The 24,607-nt window shown below is 42.7% G+C and overlaps 1 protein-coding gene across 3 annotated transcripts in view; it reads right to left on the bottom strand.

Moving 5' to 3' along the window:
- Positions 1 to 24,607, bottom strand: part of Ntm (neurotrimin) — a 1,074,128-nt gene that overhangs the window by 487,877 nt on the left and 561,644 nt on the right. For all 3 annotated transcript variants that reach the window (XM_008854166.2, XM_008854168.2, XM_008854170.2), the window contains exon 2: positions 4,105 to 4,189. In XM_008854166.2, coding sequence (XP_008852388.1) covers positions 4,105 to 4,189 — 85 coding nt within the window. The remainder of the gene's footprint in view (positions 1 to 4,104; positions 4,190 to 24,607) is intronic.

Genomic DNA, 24,607 nt, shown 5'->3' with positions numbered 1-24,607 from the left:
TCATCTTGATTATCTTGTTCACAGACTGGCTTTGGGGAGCGGACCAAGTCCTCTGAGAGCAGCAAATCCAGGCTTCCAAACCTTCCCACATCTCAGTGCTCAGCTCTGTACCCTTCCTGGAAGAACCACTCAATATATCTTTGTTGGTTGACCACAGTTAAATGGTAAAATAAAGTGATAGAGAAATGTGGTAAGATATGAAGAGTATTTTTGTCTTCATTCATCTGTTTAGTAAACCTCTGACAACACACAGTGCTCATGGAATTAAAAAGTGTGAGCCTTACTTTCCTAGAGATCTGCTCGGCCCACACTTAGAAAGATGGCCAAACAACATTGCAAAAGAGAAGGGCACGCATTAAACACGGCTGGGGAAGTGGAGAAACAGAATTCATTGGGTGCTGATGAGTCCTGGGAAATTTTAACATACAAAGTCTAGTGGAACCAGTATTCTAAGGCTGTCACTTGCTTTTGTGTGATGTCAGACAAATTCTACTCTCTGGGCCTCATTTCTCTAGACTATAAAATGGGTGATAACTGAATTTCAGAGAACTGTGGGGGTTAAATGTTACTATGTATATAATAACCCATACAGTGATTGTCCAATAAGACATAGTACTATTCAACTTATTAATTTTATTAGTTCTCCTAATCTAGCTTCAAAACTTCCTAGCTATTCCAACCTAGAAGTGTTTTATTTTTATTTTTATTTTTTTGGCAGTACTGGGGATCTAACCGAGACTGATCCATGCTAGACAAGCACCCTATCACTTGAGTTACATTCCCACCCCTGGAGTAATACTAATTCTTCATTCCTATGCATCAGTTTACTCATCTGTAAAACGAGCGTATAGTAAGTGCAACTATATCATAATTATTATTGGGATTCAATCATAGTGTTGGGAGGTTGAATAATAGATGAGATATTATATAAAGCATTTTGATACTGCCTAATACACAGTGAATGCCCCCAAATCCTGGGCTATATGGTTACACATTCAATTTCATTTAATCTCATTATTCATAAAAATACGTGTACAAAATGTCAGCAGAAGAAAGAATGGGAGATTGCAAAATAACTTTTATTCTGCTCAAAGTGTGAAGGCCATTGCTTCCTAGTATCTCCACAAAGATCATTAAAGCTAAGTGGATTAAATAGATAATTTTTAAAGTTTCTTCAAATTAGAATCTGTTACTGAAACATTTATGCTTTAGGGACTAGAAAACACTCAAAGAATGACACTAGTAAGAACAAAGCAGAATAAAAGAAAATTAGATCAAAAAGTCCTCTGCTGGTTGTGAGGAAAACTACAGTCTTACTGCAAGATGGATTAGGCTGGGCTTCCAAGGTGAGCAGAGGTGCTCAGGCCTACCTACATGCAGTTCCTTTGCAACTTGCTCATATGCTAGGGAACAAAGGAAAAAATGGGGGGGGGGATAGAGGGAAGGAAGGAAGGGAGGGAGGGAAGGGAGGGTTGGTCCATCTCTGCACATATAATGAAAAAACAAAACAAAATAAATCAGAATCATAAACCACTAGAATGTTGCAACTTAGAAACAGGTTATATGCAAATTAAGCAATTTTTATACAGACAAAATGAAGTTCCTACAGTATAGACTAGGAAAATGCAGCATTCATATTTAAGAGTTCAGAGTTTCCACTCATCAAAAGTTAGCCCCAGCAAGGTAGTTGTTCTTCCTTGTTCTCATGCATTATAGTCTAAAAAGATGAGGAAAATCCTGAGGGGCATGAGTGGGGGCCACACACAGCTTGCCTGTTAAATGTGATACCACTTCTGGTCCCAAATCATCATCCTGGGCAATATTTGGTGTCATCTAGTTCATCTAGTCTCTGCCCTTTAAGGCTCCATCCACTGAGATTGTCATCCTCCTGAAAGTCAGAATGATATTCAGCACCTGGGTCTGACATACCTCAGCTAGGGACCAAAAATTCTGAGAGGGCATTTTATGCAAATTTGGGTTAGGGCCAATCATAGAATGTAGAGAAGTAACCACCACATGCTCATTCCACCATTTATACTGAAACAAGATCACTGTGTGGTACATATAAACAAACAGTGGTGTCTGAAAGAGACGGGGGGGAGAGAGCGAGAGCGAGAGTGAGAGCGAGAGAGAGAGAGAGAGAGAGAGAGAGAGAGAGAGCGAGAGAGAGAGAGAGAGAGAGAGAGAGAGAGAGAGAGAGAGAGAGAGAGAGAGAGACTAGTATATGGCAATAAACTTTCAAAAAGGAGCTACTCCCAACTCTGGCCTGACCCAGACCTCAGCATCTGCCTGATACAGCTGCTTTCTGCAAAGATCCAATTCTCCTAAGGCTGCCTTCTGGAGATGGCCCCCCTGGCCACTCTAATCCCCTTGTTTTCCTTAGAGTAGAAGAGCCAAGATAATGCCTATTGACTATTCATTTGTCTTCAAATCTCTATCTCACTGAATAACTTCTGTCTTTTCCTGGGGGTAGGGGAAGTTCTATTGGTATCCAAAATGTTCCTCATATAAGAATGTCTCTATTTTGTTCCTGGAGGTTTTGTCCCTACAGGCAAGGGTTAGGGACTGAGAAGCCATCTGGAGAGCATTAAATTTCTTTAACTATATTGCTTTAGAGGTTCATTTTTGTTTTTCTATTGAAGTAGTCTGAAATCACTGCCCATTTGCAACTCTCATGAAATCCCTTCATTAAGCAGATACCCAGTCATATGAAGGAGAGAACAACTAAATGCTTCACCTTAATCCAAGCAGTCTCTGAAGACTTTATTCAAGAATCAGTGAGTAATCAGGAGTTCAGTTAGTTCCCCAAAGACAAAGGATCTTGGGATGCTTGCAGCCTCCTATAGTTCCTTAAATCACACATATTTTTTTTTTTTTGGCAGTGTCCTCATAATTCAATGCTACATGGCCAGGAATCCCTCCATAGCATCTTTTATCTCAGGAGTATCAAGTATGCAGTTCAGAGCAGTCCAATCTCAGAACAGTCATAAGGCCAAAACATCTGGCACTGGAGCCAACGTCGTATTACCAAGAATCTTCATGTCAAAGGATGAAAATAATGTCATGTTGTATTGCCTGTGCTCAGTTCCATTGACCAGTTTTGAAAACTTTATTAAATAGGACACATTAAGTCAAAGAGAGGCATGAAGGTGTATCCATGAAGCCTTTTAGCTTCTACTTCACATATGCGCTCTGAACAATTCCAGAGAGGAAAATTTCCCATTACAGTCATCCAGTTGTTACCTTAGTGTGAGTGGTGTGGTTTATCAACACTGGAAATGGAGCTAGTGTTTCCACAGCAAAGTAAGGAGGGAGATAGACTCACCCTACTTTACACAAAGCATAGCCAGGATTCTACTCTTCCTCCCCCAGTTCATGCCAACCTCAGCCCGGTAAGTCAATCCTGAACCGACACAACCCTGAAACCTAGTGTCTGTTCAGTAGTGTTTTACTGCTTTGGTGGACAGTGCAAAAAACACACGGTCCACTCACACAAACAGCGTTTTCCACGGACAAATCAGAGTCCATAACATCAGCTTCTCAAAGCCAGTTGAGACAGGAGAAAGCATCTGCCTCTGCTCACCAGCTCACGGCACCAAGGCATTCCAGAAAAACTATGGTACAATCAAGCCCAAGGAAAGAGATTCTGCAGAGTCCAGCCAAGGCTGGCCTCTCCCGGTGGCACGGGCAGAGCGAGGACATCCACACCAAGCCAGAGCCTTCCTTTGGGGCTCATTAACTTCGGACAGAAAACCGTTCATGCTGAGTCTCATCCAAGTCCGGGTCACCACAGCCATCAGGCTCAGGCACAGACAGTGCCAGGATCACTGCTCTCAAAATCAGAGGCTCCCTGGCCTAGCTACCCCTCACCCTTACCAAATCCCTGAGCCAATCAAGCCAGGTTTGAGAAACACATCTCATCACCAACATTGTCCCATGACTGATGTCCCTGGGCAGAGCAGCTGGCTCATCCAGGAATTGGGTAGCGTAAGGAACGAACGACCTCTCCCATAGCCTTGGCTTGCTCCAGTGCACAGACCTGCACCCCTGCCCCTCATCCCCATCCCAAACAAATCATCATTTCGTAGGATGTCAGTTCCCTACCTGAGGGTGGCGCTCTCCCCCTGCCGGACCGTCACGTTGTCCATAGCTTTGGGGAAGGTGGCATCTCCGCTGCGCACCGGCACTCCTGTGGGTACAAGGAACAGCAGCCTGAGAGACACGACCACGAGGCACTTCCAGGGCAGGAACAGGTACCCACAGACCCCCATCCTCGACAGCCGCAACTTCCCAGAACTCCGGCAGCGGCAGTCACACGCCCCCCAGGCGAGCACAGGAAGTGGGTGGGGTGGGGAGCGAGCGCAGGGACCAGGCGCTGAACTAGCCGAGACCGCGCTACGCGCGGGGAGGAGGAAAGCGCGCAGACTCTTCCAAGTCTAATATTCCTTCCCCAAATCCAGCCTCAGCTTGCCAGCCTCCGAGAACCAGTTTCCACCGCAGACATCCGAAGCGGGCTTTCCCCGTGCTGCCTGCTCAGGGGGGAAAAGGTGACGGAGAAAGGAGAAGCCAGAGGGTGGCAGGTGCACAGGTGCCGTCTCAGGAGCTGCTGCTTCCCGGGAGCAGTTCAGATATAACACTTTGGAGCGTAAGCACTTTGGTATCGAAAGGGGCTGGGGCTGGGTTTCATCCAGCTGCCCAGATGTGGCGTGCAATTCCTCAGTTAGAATAAGGAGAAATCCAGCACTTTCTGGTTAAGTTTCGGAGAGAGGCTGGCCGCCAGAAACAATGTGGAACAATAGCTGAGGGAAAGTAGAGCACGCAGGAGGCGGGCGAGGGTGGTGCAAAGATGCGACCGCTAAGCCGGCTTCGTGCAGTCCGGCCGGGGGGATCCTGCCGCAGAGCCTCGCTCAAGTATCCTCGGAGCCCAGATGCGCTCCGCAGCCTGGCGGATCCGGCTGTCTCTGCAGCTCCGCGGCCCGGCACAAGCTGCCCGGCAGGGGCGGACCCCGCGGCCCCTCGCTGGCTCGCCGCAGAAGGCGAAGAAGCGCAGCCGGCACCGGAGCCGCGCGGATGCCACGCTCAGCGGCCGCCCCCGGCCTCCGTGCCGCCTTCCTCCCGGGAGCAGCCCCGACGCGCGCGGGCCCCGACCGCCGGGGTTGTCATGGCAGCAGCTCCATCCCTGACCGCCACTCTCTCCCGGTGCCGACTCGGAGCTAGCGGCTGGCGGGCGGCGTGAACTGCGCGCTCTTCCTGGCGGGTGCAGGGAGCGGGCGCCCACCTTAACCCCCACCGCGCCGGCCAGAGCTGTGCATCACCTCTGGCCATGGCTTTAACCATTTCCCGCCTTCAAGAGAGGGCTCTTCAGAATTAAGAAGACAAAGTTACTATGAGATCCTAATAAGCCCTAGACATTTTAATAAGGTCACAAACCTACTAGGAAGAGCAGCGCCTGTAGCATGCACACATGCACTTTTAAAATGGTCCGATTAATTCCATTAGCATTTAGAGTTCATTTACAGTGTTAGGAAGATGTTTCAGAATAATGCCATTTTTATTCAGTGTTACACCTCCCTATGTATACGACCTCCCCAAAGCTCATTAAAACCTGTAGACTCAACACCAACGTTCTAAATAGAAATCATCCAAATTAAAAAAAATATGCATAAATCACAGAAGCATCGCTGGTGAAATGGGCAAAATTCCATCAAAATGTTGGTCAAGTTCAACACAACCTTTCTTAATTCTTGTTTTCTAGACATTATGCTAACCTTGCTAAATGGTACACTGGGATGGACCAATGTAAGCCCCTGCCTGGTGTATAGGACAGACTCTTCCTCAGGTTCTGGGTTCATATTCTGGGCAGCTGATTTCATCTTAAAGAGGTGTGGCTTTTGTAACTCCTCAAGCCAGGGAAAGACTGGCTATGCCTCAGGTCCTATGACTTCCCTCCTGCTGCTGATTCCCTGGGACCACGTCTGTTTCTCCCTCACCCTAGCTCTGGTGGGATGTGCCTGGCTCCTATGCTGGGAACAGAGTGGGTAGGTAGACACAGTGGGGGTACCTCTGATAAGGCTCCCTTCCTAGAGACTTCCTTCCAGTCCTGAGCTTTTAACACTGACCTAAATTTTCCCTGAGGATGGAAAGGAGGCTTTGTTGTCCTTGCCTGCTAGATTTCTAATGTACGCAATCAGGATACTATTAAAAACATAGTATGAAATAACAGAAAGAAAAATATTCTTTCCCAGAGCCATCTAACACCAGACACCAAACCATTACAACAGAACTGTTATTAACTACAAGGGTCTTGGTGTCATCACCTGGCCTTTACCACCACTGAATGTCATTTATGTGTAGATAACCTGCTGAAGATCACACAAATATACGTCTTCCACCATATCCCCCTCACACTACCTACTGTACAGAGGGCAGCTTGGAATGTGTAAGCCAAAGTCCAGGGTCCCAAAAGAAGGTGAGAAAGCTTGCCTTTCAGTTTTCATGGGTGACCATGAAATGCTGAGCAACTTTACACTGAAGTGTCAAAATGCTTTGCATTAATTTATCACTAGGCCAGTTTCTTACTGTCTCCTCTGGTGACTTTTCCTGATATTAAATTCTCAGGGAACCTATACACAATTTGGAGCCACTGGGGACCATTTAACACACAGCACCCAAAATGCCAGTTGTCAACTTATGGCAGCAACAAATGGCTTTGCTATCAACAAGGAAAAAATAAATGCATCTAGAGGAAATAGATCGCTCTCCTTCATATTTTTGAACAGGCATGGAGGAGACCCTCTATTTTAGCACTGGGCTCATTCTCACAAAGCCTACTCTAGCTCCATTTTACAAGGAGAAAGTATGGAAATAGGAAATTAAACTCCTTCACTCTGTTGAGCTGTTATGTGGGCAGACAGAAGGCATGAGCTTATCACTGCTGATTAGCAAGCTGATGAGTTTAGGGCTCTTTCCTAAAAACCAAAAATTCACATCCAATAATCCATCAGCCATCCTTCCTCTGGTCCCATCACAACCCCCCTTCCTAAACTTTTCATGACACGCTTAGTGGAAACAAATGCTGGTCACTGGGAAGGGAGAACTCGGTCCTCTGGGCCTTGGAGTCATTTCCCAAAAGGCCCAGGCCTGAGAATGGCAGAGCTGATTCCTTTCATGACAGTTTTAAATTCTGTCTCTTGCATCTAATTCCAGGTAGGTACAAGTGAACATTAGGTTTTGCATCTAGGAATGAAGATGACAACAGGCCATCCCACAGGGCCTGCATTTGTGATTGCCTGCATACCTGATTAACTCTACAGGAAAAAATACTTAGAAAACCATTTAAGATGGAAGGTGTATTATTAATACATTTTTTTCTGCCACTGTTTCATTATTATGGTTAGACAAAAAAATAATTCTTACGGACTCCTTAAGACATTTAGTCTATACTGTTCTTCACATACTTGATTTAAGACAAGCAGAGCGTCTTGTTAATGGCCAGGAGAAAGAGTACTCACCTATGACATCCCAGTGATTGCCCACAGAAAACACAGCAGAGCTCAGTTAACTCTCAGGGCGGACAAAGAAAAGCCACTGGCAACCTCACATCTGTTTTGTGGGCCCAGGGATTCAAACTCTATCCATAAACAGAAGTCAAGAAAGTGGTGAAAGGTCAGAGATGCCCACACAATTAACAAGGCAGATCTACTCTATTCAAACCTGCTATTGAAGTGCCTTAAAAAGATGAAGATCAAAATCACATGTCAATTGCCTCCCCATCCCCTAATCCCTAAATATAACCAGCACTTAGTGGCTTATCTATATCCTGTCTCTGGCTTCATAAAAACTGTTGGATTTATTTTATTTTTCCCAGCATATCCGAGTTAATGAAAAAGGGATGACAGTCAGAGCAATTTCATTATTTGTGTTCTTTATAGAAACAACTTCCTCTCTGCCTCCTGGAAAGCAGACTCCTAACGAGCGCCACCTCCACCTCCCCCATTCCCCTCTCCTTCCTCCCTTCTTTCTCCCATACACATATACTGTACACATAAATCAACTTGTCACAGCTTGTCTCTGCACTGACAGCTGTAATTGCTTCAGGTTATAAAAATATCTATAGGACAATGCCTTTCAAGCTCTCTCTCTCTCTCTCTCTCTCTCTCTCTCTCTCTTTCTTTCTCATACACACACACACACACACACACACACACACACACACACTCCCCAGGGGAGGAGGGCGGGGTGCATGCACATGTGGGTACACACACTCCCTGAGCAAAACAAAACAATCAGAGGTCCTTTAATAATCTTGGGACTTCAAGAGAGGGCAAGTGAAGAGTCAGGGGAGCAGACCAGAGTACATGGGGGCTTCCAGCACTGAAGCAGGATTTGAACAGAGAGAATTTCTGGTGGAAGGACAGTCAGCTGGGTTTTTGTTTTGTTTTGTTTCTTGTTTTGTTTTACTCTTTGTTACCTACAGCAGCAAGGATAAACTAAAGAGCTGCAGTTATTCTGCTATGCAACAGACCAAAGGAAGAGCAGTAGCTTAAGAAATGCCCGTTCTATTTCTCTACAAAGGCGAAAGGCCCCCCTCTCCTGGTGGAGATTTCAAACAGAAGTACAGGAGAGAAGATGAGAAATGCAGGGCAGTTAGTGAGTGGCGTGACATCAAATAGATATTGGAAGATTTAATCAGAAAGAGCACTGTAAATCTGGATAAAGAGATGCCTCCAGGGTTATAGGGAAGGGCTGGGCTTTGGAAAAATGCATGCTATTTTTTGCTCCTCTATGAATACAGGATCAAAATAAAAATCACTGCTCATCTGGGCTGCAGTCCAGTGTGTTAGGATTCCAGCAGGAAGAGCAACAGGACAACTTGAAGAGAGAAAGAGGGCTGCATGGAGAGACAAGAGGTCAGGAAAATGGAGCTCCAAGAAGGAGGATATGAAGAAAAAGCCGGGGCATGGCTGGCTGTCCAGGGGCTTTGATTCCCACAGAACTTTATAAAAGATGCACAAAGGAGAGAGATGGTAGGAAGGAAAGTGAGGAGGAGCAGTTGAAAGAGCCAAAATCAAAGTACCAAGAAAACAAAAGGCAGGGTCCCAGAGGGCACATCCCCAGAGTCAGGGGTAGGGGGGTGGAAATGGTCCCTTAAATAAGATTTAGGTCATAATAAAAGCTCAAACCCAGAAAAATCACAGAATGACATGTCAGAAGCGATGTGGGAAGATGTTCACTATAAACCCCTTATTTCAGAAAAGAAGATTGAGTCCCAGAATGCATAGGGGCATAAAGTTAATAATGGGTCAAGCAGGACAAGAGCTCGGGACTCCTCATACCCGTCCGTTTCAGTGTCTTTTCATAACTCCACAGCTCCAGACACTGCCAAAGAGCTAGGTAGTAAAAACCTCAGCTTTCACTCCTTCATCTGGGGGCTGGAGAGAGGACCACCAAGGAGACACACACTATGATACTCCTTGCATCCTGTGATTCAAACTGATTTCAGTGTATTCAATAAGCGAGGACATACAGAGCCTGCACTGAGAACTAGAGGGAGAAAGATGAAGGGCGGTAATGGTCCTGCCCTCAAATGACTAGTGGTCTTGGATTTCTCAGTAGCTTTATTTGCACTGAGCTTCACGAACATTAAAGTTCTCATGAACTCCATTTCGCACTCCCCTAAGCTGAGGAAAGTAAACTGAAATCTACCTTCTCCTTAAAAAGAGTATGTTCCCCGGTGCTTGTTTTCCAGGCACCAACTTGAGCGTTCTAGCTTCATTCATTAAGAGGAGAAAGATGCATCTAAATGTGGAACAAATGCCTCCGCCAGTATTCAAGTAGTTTATGCATAGCCAGTACCTGCTGAAGTAGTGAAAGGGAAGAAAAACAAGTGTCTCATGGCTTTGCCCACATAGAGAGTGCTATCTACCAAGAGACAGGGAGTAGGCAGAGAGCTTCTCAGAATAATGGATATACGGATGGAAAGCACTGCAAGGAAGAAATAGAGGAAGGCAAGCAGCAGAAGATTCTCACTAAATACAAAAGGCCAGGAAGCACTTCCTTAAGGAGACGATGTTAAACTGATCCTTATGGGGGATAGGTGGGGTGGCAGGACCCTCATAGCAGGCAGACTGCCCAGACTCTGTCTAATCTAAGACTAGAAGGAAGATGAACAGGAGCTCAATATGACATCCTGGAAGCACTGTTTCCTCAGGGTCTGTGAATTTATGCATCCATTCATTGTACATTATGCACTAAAAACAACTATGGGGCTTGGGACCAGAAAAGGAAAAAGTTTAAACTTCATCCTCTGCAACTGGGATGGGACACAATGCTGCTTGTAAACTGGTGGCATTCCTGGTACCAACCACAGGGAGCTGGTGTGAGGCTGTATGAACAGCTGTGAAGGTTCAGACCAAAGTCTGCCTTCTCCTGTTTCCCATGGTGGGACCTGGAGGAGTTGTATTGAACTTCTCAGGAGGTTCACAGAGAAGTTCATTCAGAAAACTGGAGGAGTCTGGGAGCAGAGCATAGGCTTGGGAACAGTCCAGGAGTTTTTACATTAGGAAGGAGCTGCCACCTAAAGAAAGAAAACACCACACTGGGATATGGTCAGAAAGAGGAAGTGGCTCAGTCATCACACCACCCCAAACAGAAATAACAATGACTCCATGCCTCACCCTGTTCTGTCCATCCGTGAATGTGTATCTAGCCAATGGCTGTAGTCTGTTCATAGAACAGAAGCTTGGGGAAAACAACCTGACTTGAGGAAGAGGATTTGGCTTATTCTTTTGGTAACAGCCTAGAAACTTTGATTTGTCCTGGTCTCATATACACTAGGAAGGTATTGAAAACACAGATATAAAAAGAGAAGGTGTCACCGAACTGATCCTAAGTGAGACACACCTTCAGACCTCTCCAGGAACCTCTGAGCCCTTCTCTGCTCCTGTATGCCTGATCCATGCAGAGCCACCTTGTGTCTGCAAGGCCAGATTGCTGCAGTCTCAAACTTCAGGAAATCATTTGGTTTTCCATCTCTCCCAGCATTCCGGATCAGTACTTCTAGGTTAACCGTATAGTCCTTGTGGAAAGGTTAACACACATGCATACACACCACATACCACGTCTAATGTTTGCAAGATGCCATACAGCTAGTCAGGAAACGACTTCTGAAATCAGAACAGCCCTGTGCATGGTAATCTCAGCCTTAAACCTGGAGTACACACTCCTGGATATACTATCAGGGGAATGTACCTTACCTCTGCCCTTATATCTCCCTAAACAATCACCTATTACTCATGTCTCTCTTTGACCTTTCATCCCCTTTTTCTATGAATATTTTTTCCTCCTCTTTCCCAGACGAAAGCAGCAGCGGGAAAGCAAATTTCACCGATGAGCACTTGCTGTGTCACATATTGGCTCAACTGTACTTTTTACTAGTGATGGCTTTGGCACCAATATTTTGGGAACCAGAAGACCTATGTTCCAGTTTCAGCTCAGCACTTCATATTATTTTTTTATTTATTATTTTTGTTTTATGTGTATGCATGTATTGCCTGCATGTAGGTAAGTGCACCCATGTCGTGCAATGCCCGTGGAGGTCAGAAGAGGCTGTCAGATCCCCTGGGACTGGAATTATTAGCTGCCATGTGGGTGCTGGAATTTGAACCCGGGTCTTCTGCAAGAACAGCCAGTGTTCTCAACTGCTGAGCCATCTCTCCAGCCCCCATATTATCATTTTTAAAGCAGAACTTATTGCTTTCTGAAGATTTTAGGTTCTTCATTTCTTAAATGAACCAACATTTTCTTTATGGACTGTGGGTCAGTGGAGATCTACTGGTTAATTCATTTCAATGGGATAATGCACTTAAGAATTAAAAGAATGATTCCAGAGTAAGATGACAACTCCCAATGGGCAGTGGTCAAGGGTCTGCAGTTGCAGCCCCAGCCTGTCCATCACTGGCTGTGAGGAACTGCTTAGATCTCTGCCTCCTGTCTTCTAAATGAAGAGTTTGGATTAGAGAACTTCCAAGGACCCTTCCAACTCTAATAGGCTGTGATTATGATGTTCCTCAGCCACTTCTCAGAAGGAGTTTACCCTTCAGAGTCACTTATCTGTTCCTCCTGTGCAGAAATAGCCTCTTCCTCCTGCCCTTCCTCTCTCCCATTCACCAAGGTACCACTTCAGAATTCAGAAAACTCTTGTACAAGGTAATTAATGAGCTGCCCTGGATCTAAGGCAAGCCAATGGAAGAGTCAAGATGATTAAAATTCTTCTGATAAAGGGTTTCTTTAAGGAAAAGAAAGTCCCACAATGCAACAAGCAATGTTAATCTTCAATAAATACACTGTTAATATTTAACTGACATTTATTTAAACTTACAGTAACTGTCCTATTAAATCTAAATTAATTGCCCATTTGGGAATGTTCCCCTAAAGCCTAGCTGGGATATGACCGTCTAGATCATAGTCTATGCTAGGCATCCAGCCATGAAGAGAATATTTAAGTCATTCTTCCAAGACTCCAATATTACAGTGGCATGGTTGGAAGTCACTGGAGGTGACTTGTCATCCACGGACTTTCTGGGATCCCTACCTTTTCTGCCCTGTAGTAAGACAATATTTTGTTTACTTTTCTTTTTTTTTTTTTTTTTTTTTTTTTTTTTTGGTCTCTTTGAGACAGGGTCTCCCTGTAGCTCCAGCTGTCCTGGAACTCACTATGCAGACCAGGCTGGCCTTGAACTCACAGAGATCCACCTGCCTCTGCCTCCCGAGTGCTGGGATTAAAGGCGTGTGCCACCACACCTGGCCCTGTTTACTTTTTTTTAATCACACAGGATTACATAAGACCCATTTTTGTGAAAGTATAGAACATATTTTGAACCTATTTCCCTCCCCAGACCCCAATATTCTCTGAATTCTTAGTCCCTTCTTTCCCCAGACAGTTTCCCTCCAACTTCCATGTCATCTGCACATATCTGATTTTATCCATTTATAAAGTCTCAGATCCATAAATGTGCTATCTGCTGGAGAATAACTTAATTCATTTAAAGTGATTATCTCTAGTCATATCCATTTTCCTGTAAATGACATAACTTCAGTTCTATTCTGTTTCTTGAATAGGCTTTCATTGATATTCTCTCTCTCTCTCTCTCTCTCTCTCTCTCTCTCTCCTTCATTATGGATATTTTTTCTTTTGAACTTTTTCTTAGTGCTGAGCATTGAATCCTAGGGCCTTGTGCATGCTAGCCAAGTGCCTTACCACTGAGTTCATCACCAGCTGAGTTTGCTTTTCTTTCAGACTTCTTAGTTTAGAGTCATTCTGCATTGTTCTGTCTCAGTATTTTCAGTGTTTCATGAATAAGTCACTTATATTTCATAGTAAGTTGTGTATCCACATGTATATACATGCACATACATACAAATACATTTCATATACATGCACAAACACAGAAATACACTTTTATGTATCACAAGCAACATTTAGTAATAGCGATCATCTATGAAAGAGCTGTGAAATAATCCCTGAGCCATGCTGCTTTGCAAGGGGTAGCCAGAGTGTAATTGGGTAGAACTGATCTTTGCTTTCCCTGGGATCAATCAATATTGTTTTATTATAAGTGTGATCCTGGCTGAACTTCTGTGATGTTATTTTGCTATAACTATAACACATTTACATTTGCTTACACACTCACGCACCCACTGGTCTTATCAGATCTGTGCACAAGTGAGATGTGGGTTTCAGAAAAACATGTAATTACATAGGTCAGTGCTAAGGCAGGGTCAGCTTCAAACCAATGCATCAAGGCTGAACAGATTCCAAACTTTCCTCAAGGAAGTGGGAACAGGACGAAGCTAAAATAGCTCATTCTAAGACTTCTGAAGACTTAGTTCACTGACGTTTCTCGGTGTTTAGTTTACCTTGCAGAGCCTGGAGGTGGTGGAGCTGGGAATGGATATAGAAAAGACAGAGGACTGAATGAGAATAGAGGAAGTCAAGGCACCTACAGTTCATAAGAGAAATAAGCTTGTTCCCAACCATTTGGGAAAGGCTTGCATTTGTGCTGCCACAGGAGTTTTTTATTGTTGTTGTTGTTTTTTAACATTGCTTTTCTAACTAAACTTATATAAACCATCCACTTGCTATTTTTCGGCCTTCAATCTCTGTCAAGTTAGACTAAAGACAGTACAAGATCTTCACAGTGCCTTCAATTAACAAAAAAATTCCTCCTTTTCTAAGACATCTTTATTCTTCGTTTTACTGATGCTTAGAAATTGGAGAAATAATGACTCACATTCTGAGTTCTTCTGTGTCACTCTGACTTACTTCATTGTCACTCTTACTAAGGATACCATTTGCTCAAGGCCCTTTACAGTGAAGCATGGAAGGGCTTGGATGAAGCATCAAGATTCTACACCTCCTTCCTCTCTTAGTGGTCAACCCTACATGGCTTTTCCCTATCACAAAAGAATGATTTTCCTGAACTTCCTGTGTGCTTCTTCCCTGGAGCTTAGCAGAGAGCTGTTGGAAGCAAGAAAGTCTGAGCAGCTAGCAGAAGGCTCTGGAGTGGACTTACCTACTACTCAAGTAGCTCCATGCCTCGGGGAGCTCGAAGAGGGATGTTGTGAGTGTGCACGTGAATAAGGCATAACATATGAAAATAATTTACCTCAGCTTTCACAACAGTTTTGACAAGGTGTCAGGATCAAAGATGCCTTTAAAAAAGTGGATGATGAGAAGACTGTTTTTGCCTCCAAGGCAGAAAATTAGCTTAAAGCCAAGACACAAATGAAGCATAGATTGACATGTTTCTATAAGAAGTATTAATAAGAGATTCCCTAAAGAATAGTTGCTGGGACAAATCAAATGTAATGTTTTTTGCCAATGATCTGTCACAGGAAATTCAGGGAGAACTCCCCCAAGTTTGCGAAACGCATTAAAGTCCCTTAAGTAATTAAATCTTCTGTTTATATGGATGAGCTGAAGATAATCCACGAAGGTATGCGGATAGGCAGGAAAGTGGGCAAATAGAGTAATAAGTCTTAGGAAAAATAATCTAACAAGTGCTTCTTAGATATTGAGCAGGGTGGATAGGAGACAATTCTACAGGGTGGGTGAGTACTGTAGTTAATGCCCTTGACTGAAAGGTCAGGTTCCAAAAATTGCTATCCTGACCTTAGACCATTTTCTTATACTTCTATTTCTCAGTTCTCTACTTTATAAAAAGAAATGGCACCGTACTTTCCATTATATTTATTGGGGGATTAAATGATCTAATTTATGTAAAGTACCCAGTGAAGTATCTGGAATGCAATACCAATTTGAGAAGCAGTAGCTAGTGAATTCCCTTCTCCAACCCAGGGAAGCATCCTCCAGCCATCACTAGTGACTGCCATGCATGGTCTTAACAGCCAGTTCAGAGTGAGACACTATAGACGATTTTCCATCGATAACAGTATTTTCTCACTGGAGTATTGAACCCGATGTTGTTATGAAAGATGTTAGAATGATATCCAAAAACAAGGAAACGGAAAAGCATATTACTTTTTCTAAAAATTATTGTGAAAATTCCTCAAATATTGCCTACCGTGGTTATCGCTATGCATCACAAATAAGAAAGGAACTTCATGCATCAAATTGCTGAAGTCAGGAATCAACTCACCTCATTTATCATTTAGTTTTAATTTAGTTCAATCTCATTCTATTGAGGCAGGGTCTTGTTTAATAGCTTAGGCTAGCAAAGAACTTGAGATTCTCCGCCTCAGCCTCAGTGCTTTGATTAAGAACACCATCATGCCTGGCTCCAAAGTCACTTTTAGTGGCTCTTCCTCATCACTGTCCTTCTTTAGCCAATTTCTCAATTTCTCTTTCTTTCTGTCTTCCTTTCCTCCCCACATCTGTCCCACTCTTCCTCTAAATTATATTTCATAGCCACCTACCTCTCTCAACTCATACTGCCTTATTGTATACTCTGACACAGGCTACTGAGTTTCTTATTTTGATTACTGACATTTTCTCTTAGATGGCTGTGCATCAACCAACTCTTGTTAGAACTATTGAAGTCTCCGCATTGAGAAGGTTTCTTGAAATATGACTACATCAGTTTCCTGATGATGTCCTTAGTGACTCCTCACTTCCTTTGGAATGAAGCTCTCATATCTGTGTGGCTTCTGAAGCTAAAAGGTACAGGCTTTTGCTTTCAGTTTTATTCCCTGTCATAGTAAGCCGTGCTAGGACTTATTTTGCTTGATGAGTATTTAAATTTCTCAAACGTTCTTCTTTCTAAGTTCTGGCCTTTGCATATGCTGCTGCCCCGCGTTTTTATGACTAAATTCTATCGCCATTTTTTCAGTTCCTATTTTCTCATATTGGGAAGCTATTCTAACAACCCCAAGTTATACCCTCAGCAGCGGTACTTCATGATGGTCATGATACTTAGAAGTATTTAAGTACGTCTCTCTTTCATTTGAATCCTAATACCAGGTCTGACACTTAATAAATCTGATGAACATTTGCTGAATCTAAGTGACTATCACAGCTAAGGAAAATTTAACAATTATAATTATTTGCTTACAGGGCTTCTAAATCACACGATATTAGAAAGAAGAAAATGTGTTATTCATGAAATGTAAGAAAATGGGATCATATCTAATAACTAATACTAGTTAGAAATCAAAAAGAACCCTAAGAAATAAAGATGGTAGTTTAAGGCTAAAAACAATAAAGGTTACAGGAGCAAACATAGTATCTAAACAGAAAATACAAAGGCTTGGATGTATTAGCGGGTGACAGATCACAGTGGTTTATTAGGTCACGGATGTCTGGTATATATCTGTAACCTTTGAATATGGCTCCCACCAGGATTGCCACTGTTCAGAGCAGGTGAGTAGGACATATGAATTGATGGGACCTGTTGTGACCTTTCTAATGCCATGTTCCCATTTACTCTATGATTCAATTGTCTACATGGACAAGGATAGCTGAACTATGCTTGTATTTAGCCTTGCACACTCCTATCACAACCCATTCTCGAATTTATATGAACATTTGGTAAGAGCAGTTCTTGAATGCTGCAAGAAAGTGTGGGGGGGGGGATTTATGTGAAAAACACACATGCACACTTCCATCTCTAGCCACAGATGGGGACCCCTGTTAAACAGTGCACTCAGTGTTTCCTGGACACTGCCACCTGATTCAGCCCTGGTTGCACTTGGAAAAGTCCTTCCAGAAGCTTGCCTATTCTGGTGAAGCGCTGGTTTGTAACAAATCTTGAAGTTCCTGGTGCTCTCTGCATCACTGCCTCCCTGTGTCAGCCTACTTCCCGAAGCATGATGGGAAGCAATTGTTTTCCCATAGAATTCTTCATTTCTCATTCCAGTGGAAGAGAATTATGACAGTTGTCATCTGAAAGAGTAGACAGTGCAGAGGCCTGAACGTGGCTTTGTACTTCATATGATTTGCTTCACGAGAAGGTGTTTAACTGTAATGGGGAAACTAGCACTCACTTTCATTTCCTGTGGGCACCGCTAAATAATATGCACAAGGCTCCAGAGAGTCCAAGAAATGACAAGTCCAAGACTACAACAGAAGCATTTTAGGAAATTTCCCCACAAATAAAGGCTGAAGTAAGTTAGCTGAAAAAGATGTTTCTGCTTGCCCAACTGGGATAGGTATAGCTGCAGACTGCCAGAAAAGACAATGTTAGAAATAATTACACAGATGATCACTGTCCCCTAGTGGAATCCATCTAGAAAGGGAAAGTACATAGTTACTAGAGGAGAGAGGGAAGAGGAAGGGGCAGTGTCTGATTCACAGCACTCTACCTCAGCACAGAAGAGGAAAGTAATCCAAAAATAAACTGAATATTTGCGAGAATAAAGAATGAATAAACAAACATGCAAAATTAAATAAAACCTAGAAGCTTGTATCTTGGTTTTTTTCTCTGAGGCCTGTTGGCTGGACCTCCAAAAAGGCAGGTGCCATTCAGACTCCTTTCTTCCATGAGGCAAGAGAATTCTGAGCAACTTGGATGCTCTCCTCAGGGTCTTCTTATTTTTCAGTCCAAAATAGAAGAATATTAGAAATCAGATTGTATAAACATTTCCAAGATAATCACTTTGCTCTTGGGAGAGAGAGCTCACCACTCTCATAACAAATCTACTCCAAGCCCAACATCTAACTCTGACCTCCTCACACCCTCCATCCAAGAATAACATTAATACCAATCAGACTATTAGCCAGGGTACTTGGTTTGAATTTGAAAATTGGAGAAATGATCTTATAAATTATTTTCCAAGGATATCATGTTTAAGCATTAACAGTCATAACTGACTGAATTCTGGGAAGTGAGCATAATTACATGGAAATTGACACGACACAAATGCCAAGAATTCTGTTAACCTTTAATATCATTTAAAGAACTCTCTCCTTGTAATTATCTCTTTCTTTTGTTCTAAATGTTACCAATGAATATGTAGAGGTGTAAGCAAACAGAGGGTAGATGGACTATAGAATCATGGTCTTTGAAATTCTAGTTTTCCAGGTGTTCCATAAAATAGTAGGTAATGAATAGAATACTTTGACTATATTCAGAAGTTGTCTTCTGTCTTGGTGTTTGCTCTGCCCTGGTTCTCTGTTTATTATTCTCCAGGCTGAGTGGAGTGCCTTTGCTTTAGTAATTATAGAGAAATGTAGGTGTGAGCCATTGGGTTTCTAATGCAATTCCTGACCTGTTCTGTGTCTTTGCAAAAGTCACTGCACCTTTTTCGTGCTTGGGATTTCCTTTCTGTAAAGCGAGTGTGATGACATTTAGCTTCAACTGCAACAATATTTGCATAGTGCTGTAAACTTTACCAAGGACATTTACATCTCTTATCGCACTGGTGTATGGGTACCTTGTACATGCTTCTCCCTTTGCAGACTCCACTGCCATCACGACAGCTCTCTTGCTTTCTGTTTTTCTCTATCTACTATTTTAATTAAATCTTAACTCATCCCTTGGCCTCCAGCCTAAACTAGTGCTTAAGAAACGGGACAAACTTCTTGGAGTAGAAACGTGATCATCACCATAACTGAGAAGCAGTTGATGCCATCCAGGGCAGGGGGGCAGAGAGGTTAGATGCTCAATAATGTGTTAACTGTTCACTTGTAGAGGTCAAATGCCTGCCAGATATTAGGTGAGGCAAACCTTTTTGTTCTTTAAGTCTAAAAGTATGTTTCACTTAACAAATAAAGTATGCGTGTTCTTCTATGGTTTTAAATGAATGCCATGTCTCCAGGAATGCACTTGCTTTGCAAGTCAAGGAAAGTTCGACTTGTTCAGCTATTTATTAAGAAGTGTCACTAGTTTGAGAAATCATATCAACAGTGGGCATGTCACTCGTGTGGTTGTGTCACAGTTCCACATGCCTGTGCCCGTCGGCCCTGCAATGGAGCTGCCACATTCCTGGTCACTGCTTAGAGAGATGCAATGGTGTTTAGTAGCACCCGATGGTAGAGTTGTGTCCCAAGATTTGTTTTACACTTATTACCGGTCATTTTCTATTTATTTCTTATTAAAATCCAGTTAGGGGCTGGAGACTTGGCATAACTATTAAAGGCTCAGATTTACAACCAAAAAGAGAAGATCCAGGTAGGACATTGCATAGGTCATTTTTACAACTGTATATAAGTGGCTTGTTTTACATAAGGACTTAAGTTCTACATAGTAAGGAAGATCATACAATATTTAAAAAATTTTTTTTTTTACTTTAGAAAAGTTAAGTAATGGTTGACATAAACAATACCATATATTAAAGCTTCCTTTATCTTGCTAAAGCATCTCTCTACTAATGCTATTGACCTGTTCAGAAGTTCCAGTAGCTCTACCTGCTTATTAGATGAAGTCTAAACAACTAAGTTTGTCCTTAAGAACTTCCCTAAGATGAACCATAGTAGTAAACTGTGCTGTAGACCCACTTCCCCCCTGATTGAACCCCAACAACACAGTCAGCCTGGATTAGTGTCTTTGCTAGGTAATTGCACTGTGAATCATAGACTACATATGAAAGAATGCATTTTTGCTGCCCACAATTTAAATGACTCAAAAAAAAACAGTTCACATTTAAAAAATAATTATATTTATTATTTTTATTTTATGTGAATATTGCCTGCATGTATGTAAGTGTACTTGTGTTATGCTATGCCCACAGAGGTCAGAAAACAGCAAACAGATCCCCTGGAACTGGAATTGTTAGTTTACATGTGGGTTCTAGAAATAGAACTCAGGTCCTCTGTAAGAGCAGCTGCTGAGCTATCTCTCCAGCCCCCTAAACTCCATTTTCTTCATGAAACATAATTTTAAACAATCTTCCCCACTACTGGAAATCAGTCATTTTTAGCCTATATAGATTTATGTATACTATATATCCATACACACTTCTACATATAGTACATAAACTATATATGTACACATACGTCATAGATATATTATTGTATATACACATGTACATAAACTTATATATACATGTTTATGGTTATTTGTATTGTAACTGACTGTATTTTCATGTGGTCTCAGCTACCACAGCTATAAGCTTTCTGGAGATGGGTGCTATTTTTCCTACTTCCTTTTCGTACCTTCCCAAAGATGAACAATGTGTGGGGACCAGAGTGTAAGTTCTATAAATATTCATTGAATTGAATCTCAGTAGTTACAGCATCTAAGCACTATTATCCTTATTTCATGCATGAGGAAGTTGAGCTCTAAATGAGATCTGGAAGATTCATTTATGTAGAGCATCAGAGAGGCATGCAGCAGAGGTAGAAGACATTATTACCTCCAGCTCATGCAAGGACCAGGTCTGCGCTTAAAAGAGATCTAGAGTTTGGCCTATGTTTTTACTGAAAAAAAAAATTAAAATACAATCATTTCTAGATCAACTTCCAAGGACAGAGGTTAGGGTTAGTATGAGTTTATATACCACTGATGATGAGAAAAATCTTAAAATCTAATCACCAAATAGTGTTACAGTTTTCTCCCTTTTAAGATTGTGTTCCAAGGGGGTGGAGAGATGAGATGGCTCAGCAGGTAAGCATACTGACTGCTCTTGCAGAGGATCTGGGTTTGATTCTCAGCATCCACATGGTGACTAACAACCATCTGTAACTCCAGTTCCAGGGGATCTGATACCCTCTTTTGACTCCATGGGTACTTACACACATGCAGGCAACACACACACACACATAAAAAAAATAAATAAAATGCTGAAAAGAGATTGTGTTCCAACAGATTTCAGGCAGAAATAAGACATGAATTTCCCAGAACCTTCTTCAAGTTTGCTGGTGGCAGAAGGGTCAAGCACCAGCTGCGCTCCTTGGACCAGTGCCAGCCTTGACAGAGCTCATCCATCACAGCTGAAGCCTGCCCTTCTCACATGCTGCTTGGGTTGGAAATGGAAGTGGCCTTTTAACAGAACATTGTCTTAGGATTGTGTGAAGCAAGGTTGACAGAGAAAGGAAGATTCATTCCTGACACCAATCATACTAATATCTGTCACCAAAATGACATTTTCCCTTTAATGATGAAAAATGCATCAGATCGAGGGAGGGGAATGAACAACCTCCACTGTGCTGCTCTGGCCTGGAAGGGAGGGAACCTCTGCTACTGCCGGTCTCAAGGTAGAGTAGGTGAGGCATAGCCAGTTAATGACTGAACAAACACAACTCACACCTCATTTGGGAGAACAGGGTTTAAGCAAATGGAAAATTCCGGGTTGGGTAATGTCACTAAATATCTAATCAGTCTATGAAGTGCTCTACCTGGTTTCTCCATAGTACTGTCTCCATTCGTTTTGGGTCCTAAGCAGAGTCTCAGGTCTGATTTTCAGGGCTGCCGTATACATTTTCCCCACACCCCATTTTCCAGTGTTAGTAAACCTCATAGGAAGGGGCAACCATGGAGCCTCTACTCTCAGACTTTGACTGTGGAAGGGCTGCAATTGAAATATCCAGTCTGAATGAAGTTTCCTCATGCACACCCAAGGGGCTGTCTAGGGAAAGGAGTGCTGGATGGAAGGAGAGCAGGTACTACAAAGCCACAGTTTCACAGACCAAGTATACCAGGTGATGAGGACAGCACAGAAATTGGCTTGTGTTTCCTCATTAGGTGAGCAGTTAAAAAGAAGCAACATAAATGTCCCCAAATGCTCACTGACTGCCTCTCAGCTTCAGATTTCTAGCTAGAAGTCTATCGATGATGACATCTACATGAAATCTTCTTTCTTCTTTGTTTTTTCATACTGGCAAAATGTTTCCCCCAGCAGATACTCACTCCCTGCCTCTTCTGCAGCTATGGATGGCACATTGCCCAGCAAGATGACTAGATAGTTCACCTTCATCAAAATGAAGCATGTGGCCTCTTCCAGACCCTCTTATTTCTGTCTTTGATTGTGGTCAGGAAATGGAGGGAGAGACGGAGAAAGGCAGCTGCCTTCCACTTTGGAGACCATGATCCAGTTTCTCTAGGTGGTCCTCACTGAGCATTTGGACACCTGTCCTCCAGGCTTCTTTCTTACCTTCAATTTTTCATCCTCTGAGAATCAAGGGCTTGGTTATTCATAGTCAAAATCACCCGAATTATTGTATTACTGTCACTGTGGAAAAATGATGTGTTAACTTGTGAAGACAACCCTTTTGGATTCCACCGCAGCTCTCACTGGTGGTGGTCTGTGTTTCCATGCTTTCTGCCTCTGGCCACCAGCTCTGTCTTATTCCTTCATTCTTATAAATTCTGTCCAACTGGAGAATCACACTGCACCAGAGTACTGCTGAAGTTTCTATGATTTTGCAATTTTTTGCAACGTTAATCAGCACAACACCCACACATTGCCTAACCTGCCAGCAAAGCAATTCCACATCATTTTCTTTATGAAGAAGGAAACTGAGTCATTTATCCCCCTTATTTGCATGAGTGGGCCTCTGGCTCCCCCTTTCCTTCTCCATCCTCATTTTCAAATATATTTTAGTCAAGCAAAGATGGAACTTTTCAAAGGGCATTCAACTGAGACCCCAAAGGAATTCATACACAAATACCTATTTTAAAAGGCTCAAGCCCTAATACAAACCTCTACAAATAATTAAGATCATACTTGTCTACATCCTGCACTGGGGTCAAGTGTGCCATTCTCCAGTGCTCTTGGCTATTTCAGCCTTGTTGTGTCCTTTTAGATGTGTCCCCAGCAAGAGTTCCAAGGTCCAAAGTGACTTTTAAACTCTACATATGACACTAAAAACCTCTGCTCTAGGGGAGAGAAAGGATATGTGAGGCTGTTCCCAGGAAAGATGCACAGGAAGAAAGCTTCCTGTCTGGAGGCAGCAGGGCTTTCCCGCCTGTGGGGGGTCACCCGAAGAGAAACATCAAAATCCCCAGTGAGGTCTCTTCAGCAGAAACATGCCTGTGATCCTGCAGGGTGCCCAGCTGACCTGGTACCACTGACAGCATGGGACAAGGACCAGGCTGTCTCCACCTCTCTGTCCCATGATGGCATCTGCTTTCAAGGAGGAAAACAAGCTGAACTTGAGTAAGGCAGGGTCCTTGCGTTTGCTCCACTCCCATACCTATTACAGGCAGGGAGACTGGATGACTTTTTGTAGCAGCTGTGCAACCGATGTCCAGCAGAGGCACTAAAGCAAACGTCCAGGGGATGATGCAAGGGGGCACACCGGTGAGAAAGCACTACGTGTCTTACTGCAGTAGGAAACAGGCCAGCACTTCCAGACAATACAGAGCAGTACTTTAGGAACCACTTAAGAGCGATGATGCAATACGCACACACAATTCTAATTCACACACATTAGTGTGCTTATAGAATATTTGATACAATTAAGAAAATGACAAAACTTTATTTATGCTCACACAGCTACAACAATCATAATTGATATCAAAATGCTGAATTCAAGCTCACCAGATAGTAGTAACCCAGCATAGAACTGGGAAAATGAACAGCAGACCCCAATCTTATCTAAAGGAATATTGACAACTGATTGCTGCTAGATGAGGAACAGCTGACCTTCCTAAAACAAAGACCTCTAGATGGGATGACTAGATTCACCAGATGGACAAGTAGTGGGGAATGGCTGGGGTGACGACAACACAGCAGATGTAGCAGGGATATCAGGGTATAAGGGCTCTAATGGAGGGAGGGAGGCTATGGGAGGGTGCCATCTGGGAAGTGGGTGTATAGTTGAATAAGATGGTTTGGGATGTTCTGTGTGATATACACACAAAAAAAAATCAACAAATTTTTAAAAATGTATTATATTTGAGGAGGAAGCAAGGAAATTTACGTCATGTTAATTAGTAGAGGTGATAAACATTATCATTGAAATCTACTTTCAATGATGACTTTATAAACATACACAGGCTCCAAGGATCCAAGTGCAACCGATTATGACTAGTAATAATCAGATACATACAGATTAGAGATGTATGTGCCAACATCTCAGTGTTAGTAGCAAAAACAATGAATCTTTCTGCAAGAAACAATATAGTCTCAAATTAAATGGAGATCTTTTTTTTTTGTCTTTTTGAGACAGGGTCTCCCTGTAGCCCCAGCTGACCTGAACTCACTATGT

This window comes from Nannospalax galili, unplaced genomic scaffold, assembly GCF_000622305.1.
Source record: "Nannospalax galili isolate Female #2095 unplaced genomic scaffold, S.galili_v1.0 scaffold66, whole genome shotgun sequence".
In the NCBI taxonomy this organism is placed as follows: Eukaryota; Metazoa; Chordata; class Mammalia; order Rodentia; family Spalacidae; genus Nannospalax; species Nannospalax galili.
This window is presented reverse-complemented; position numbering and strand designations above follow the sequence as displayed.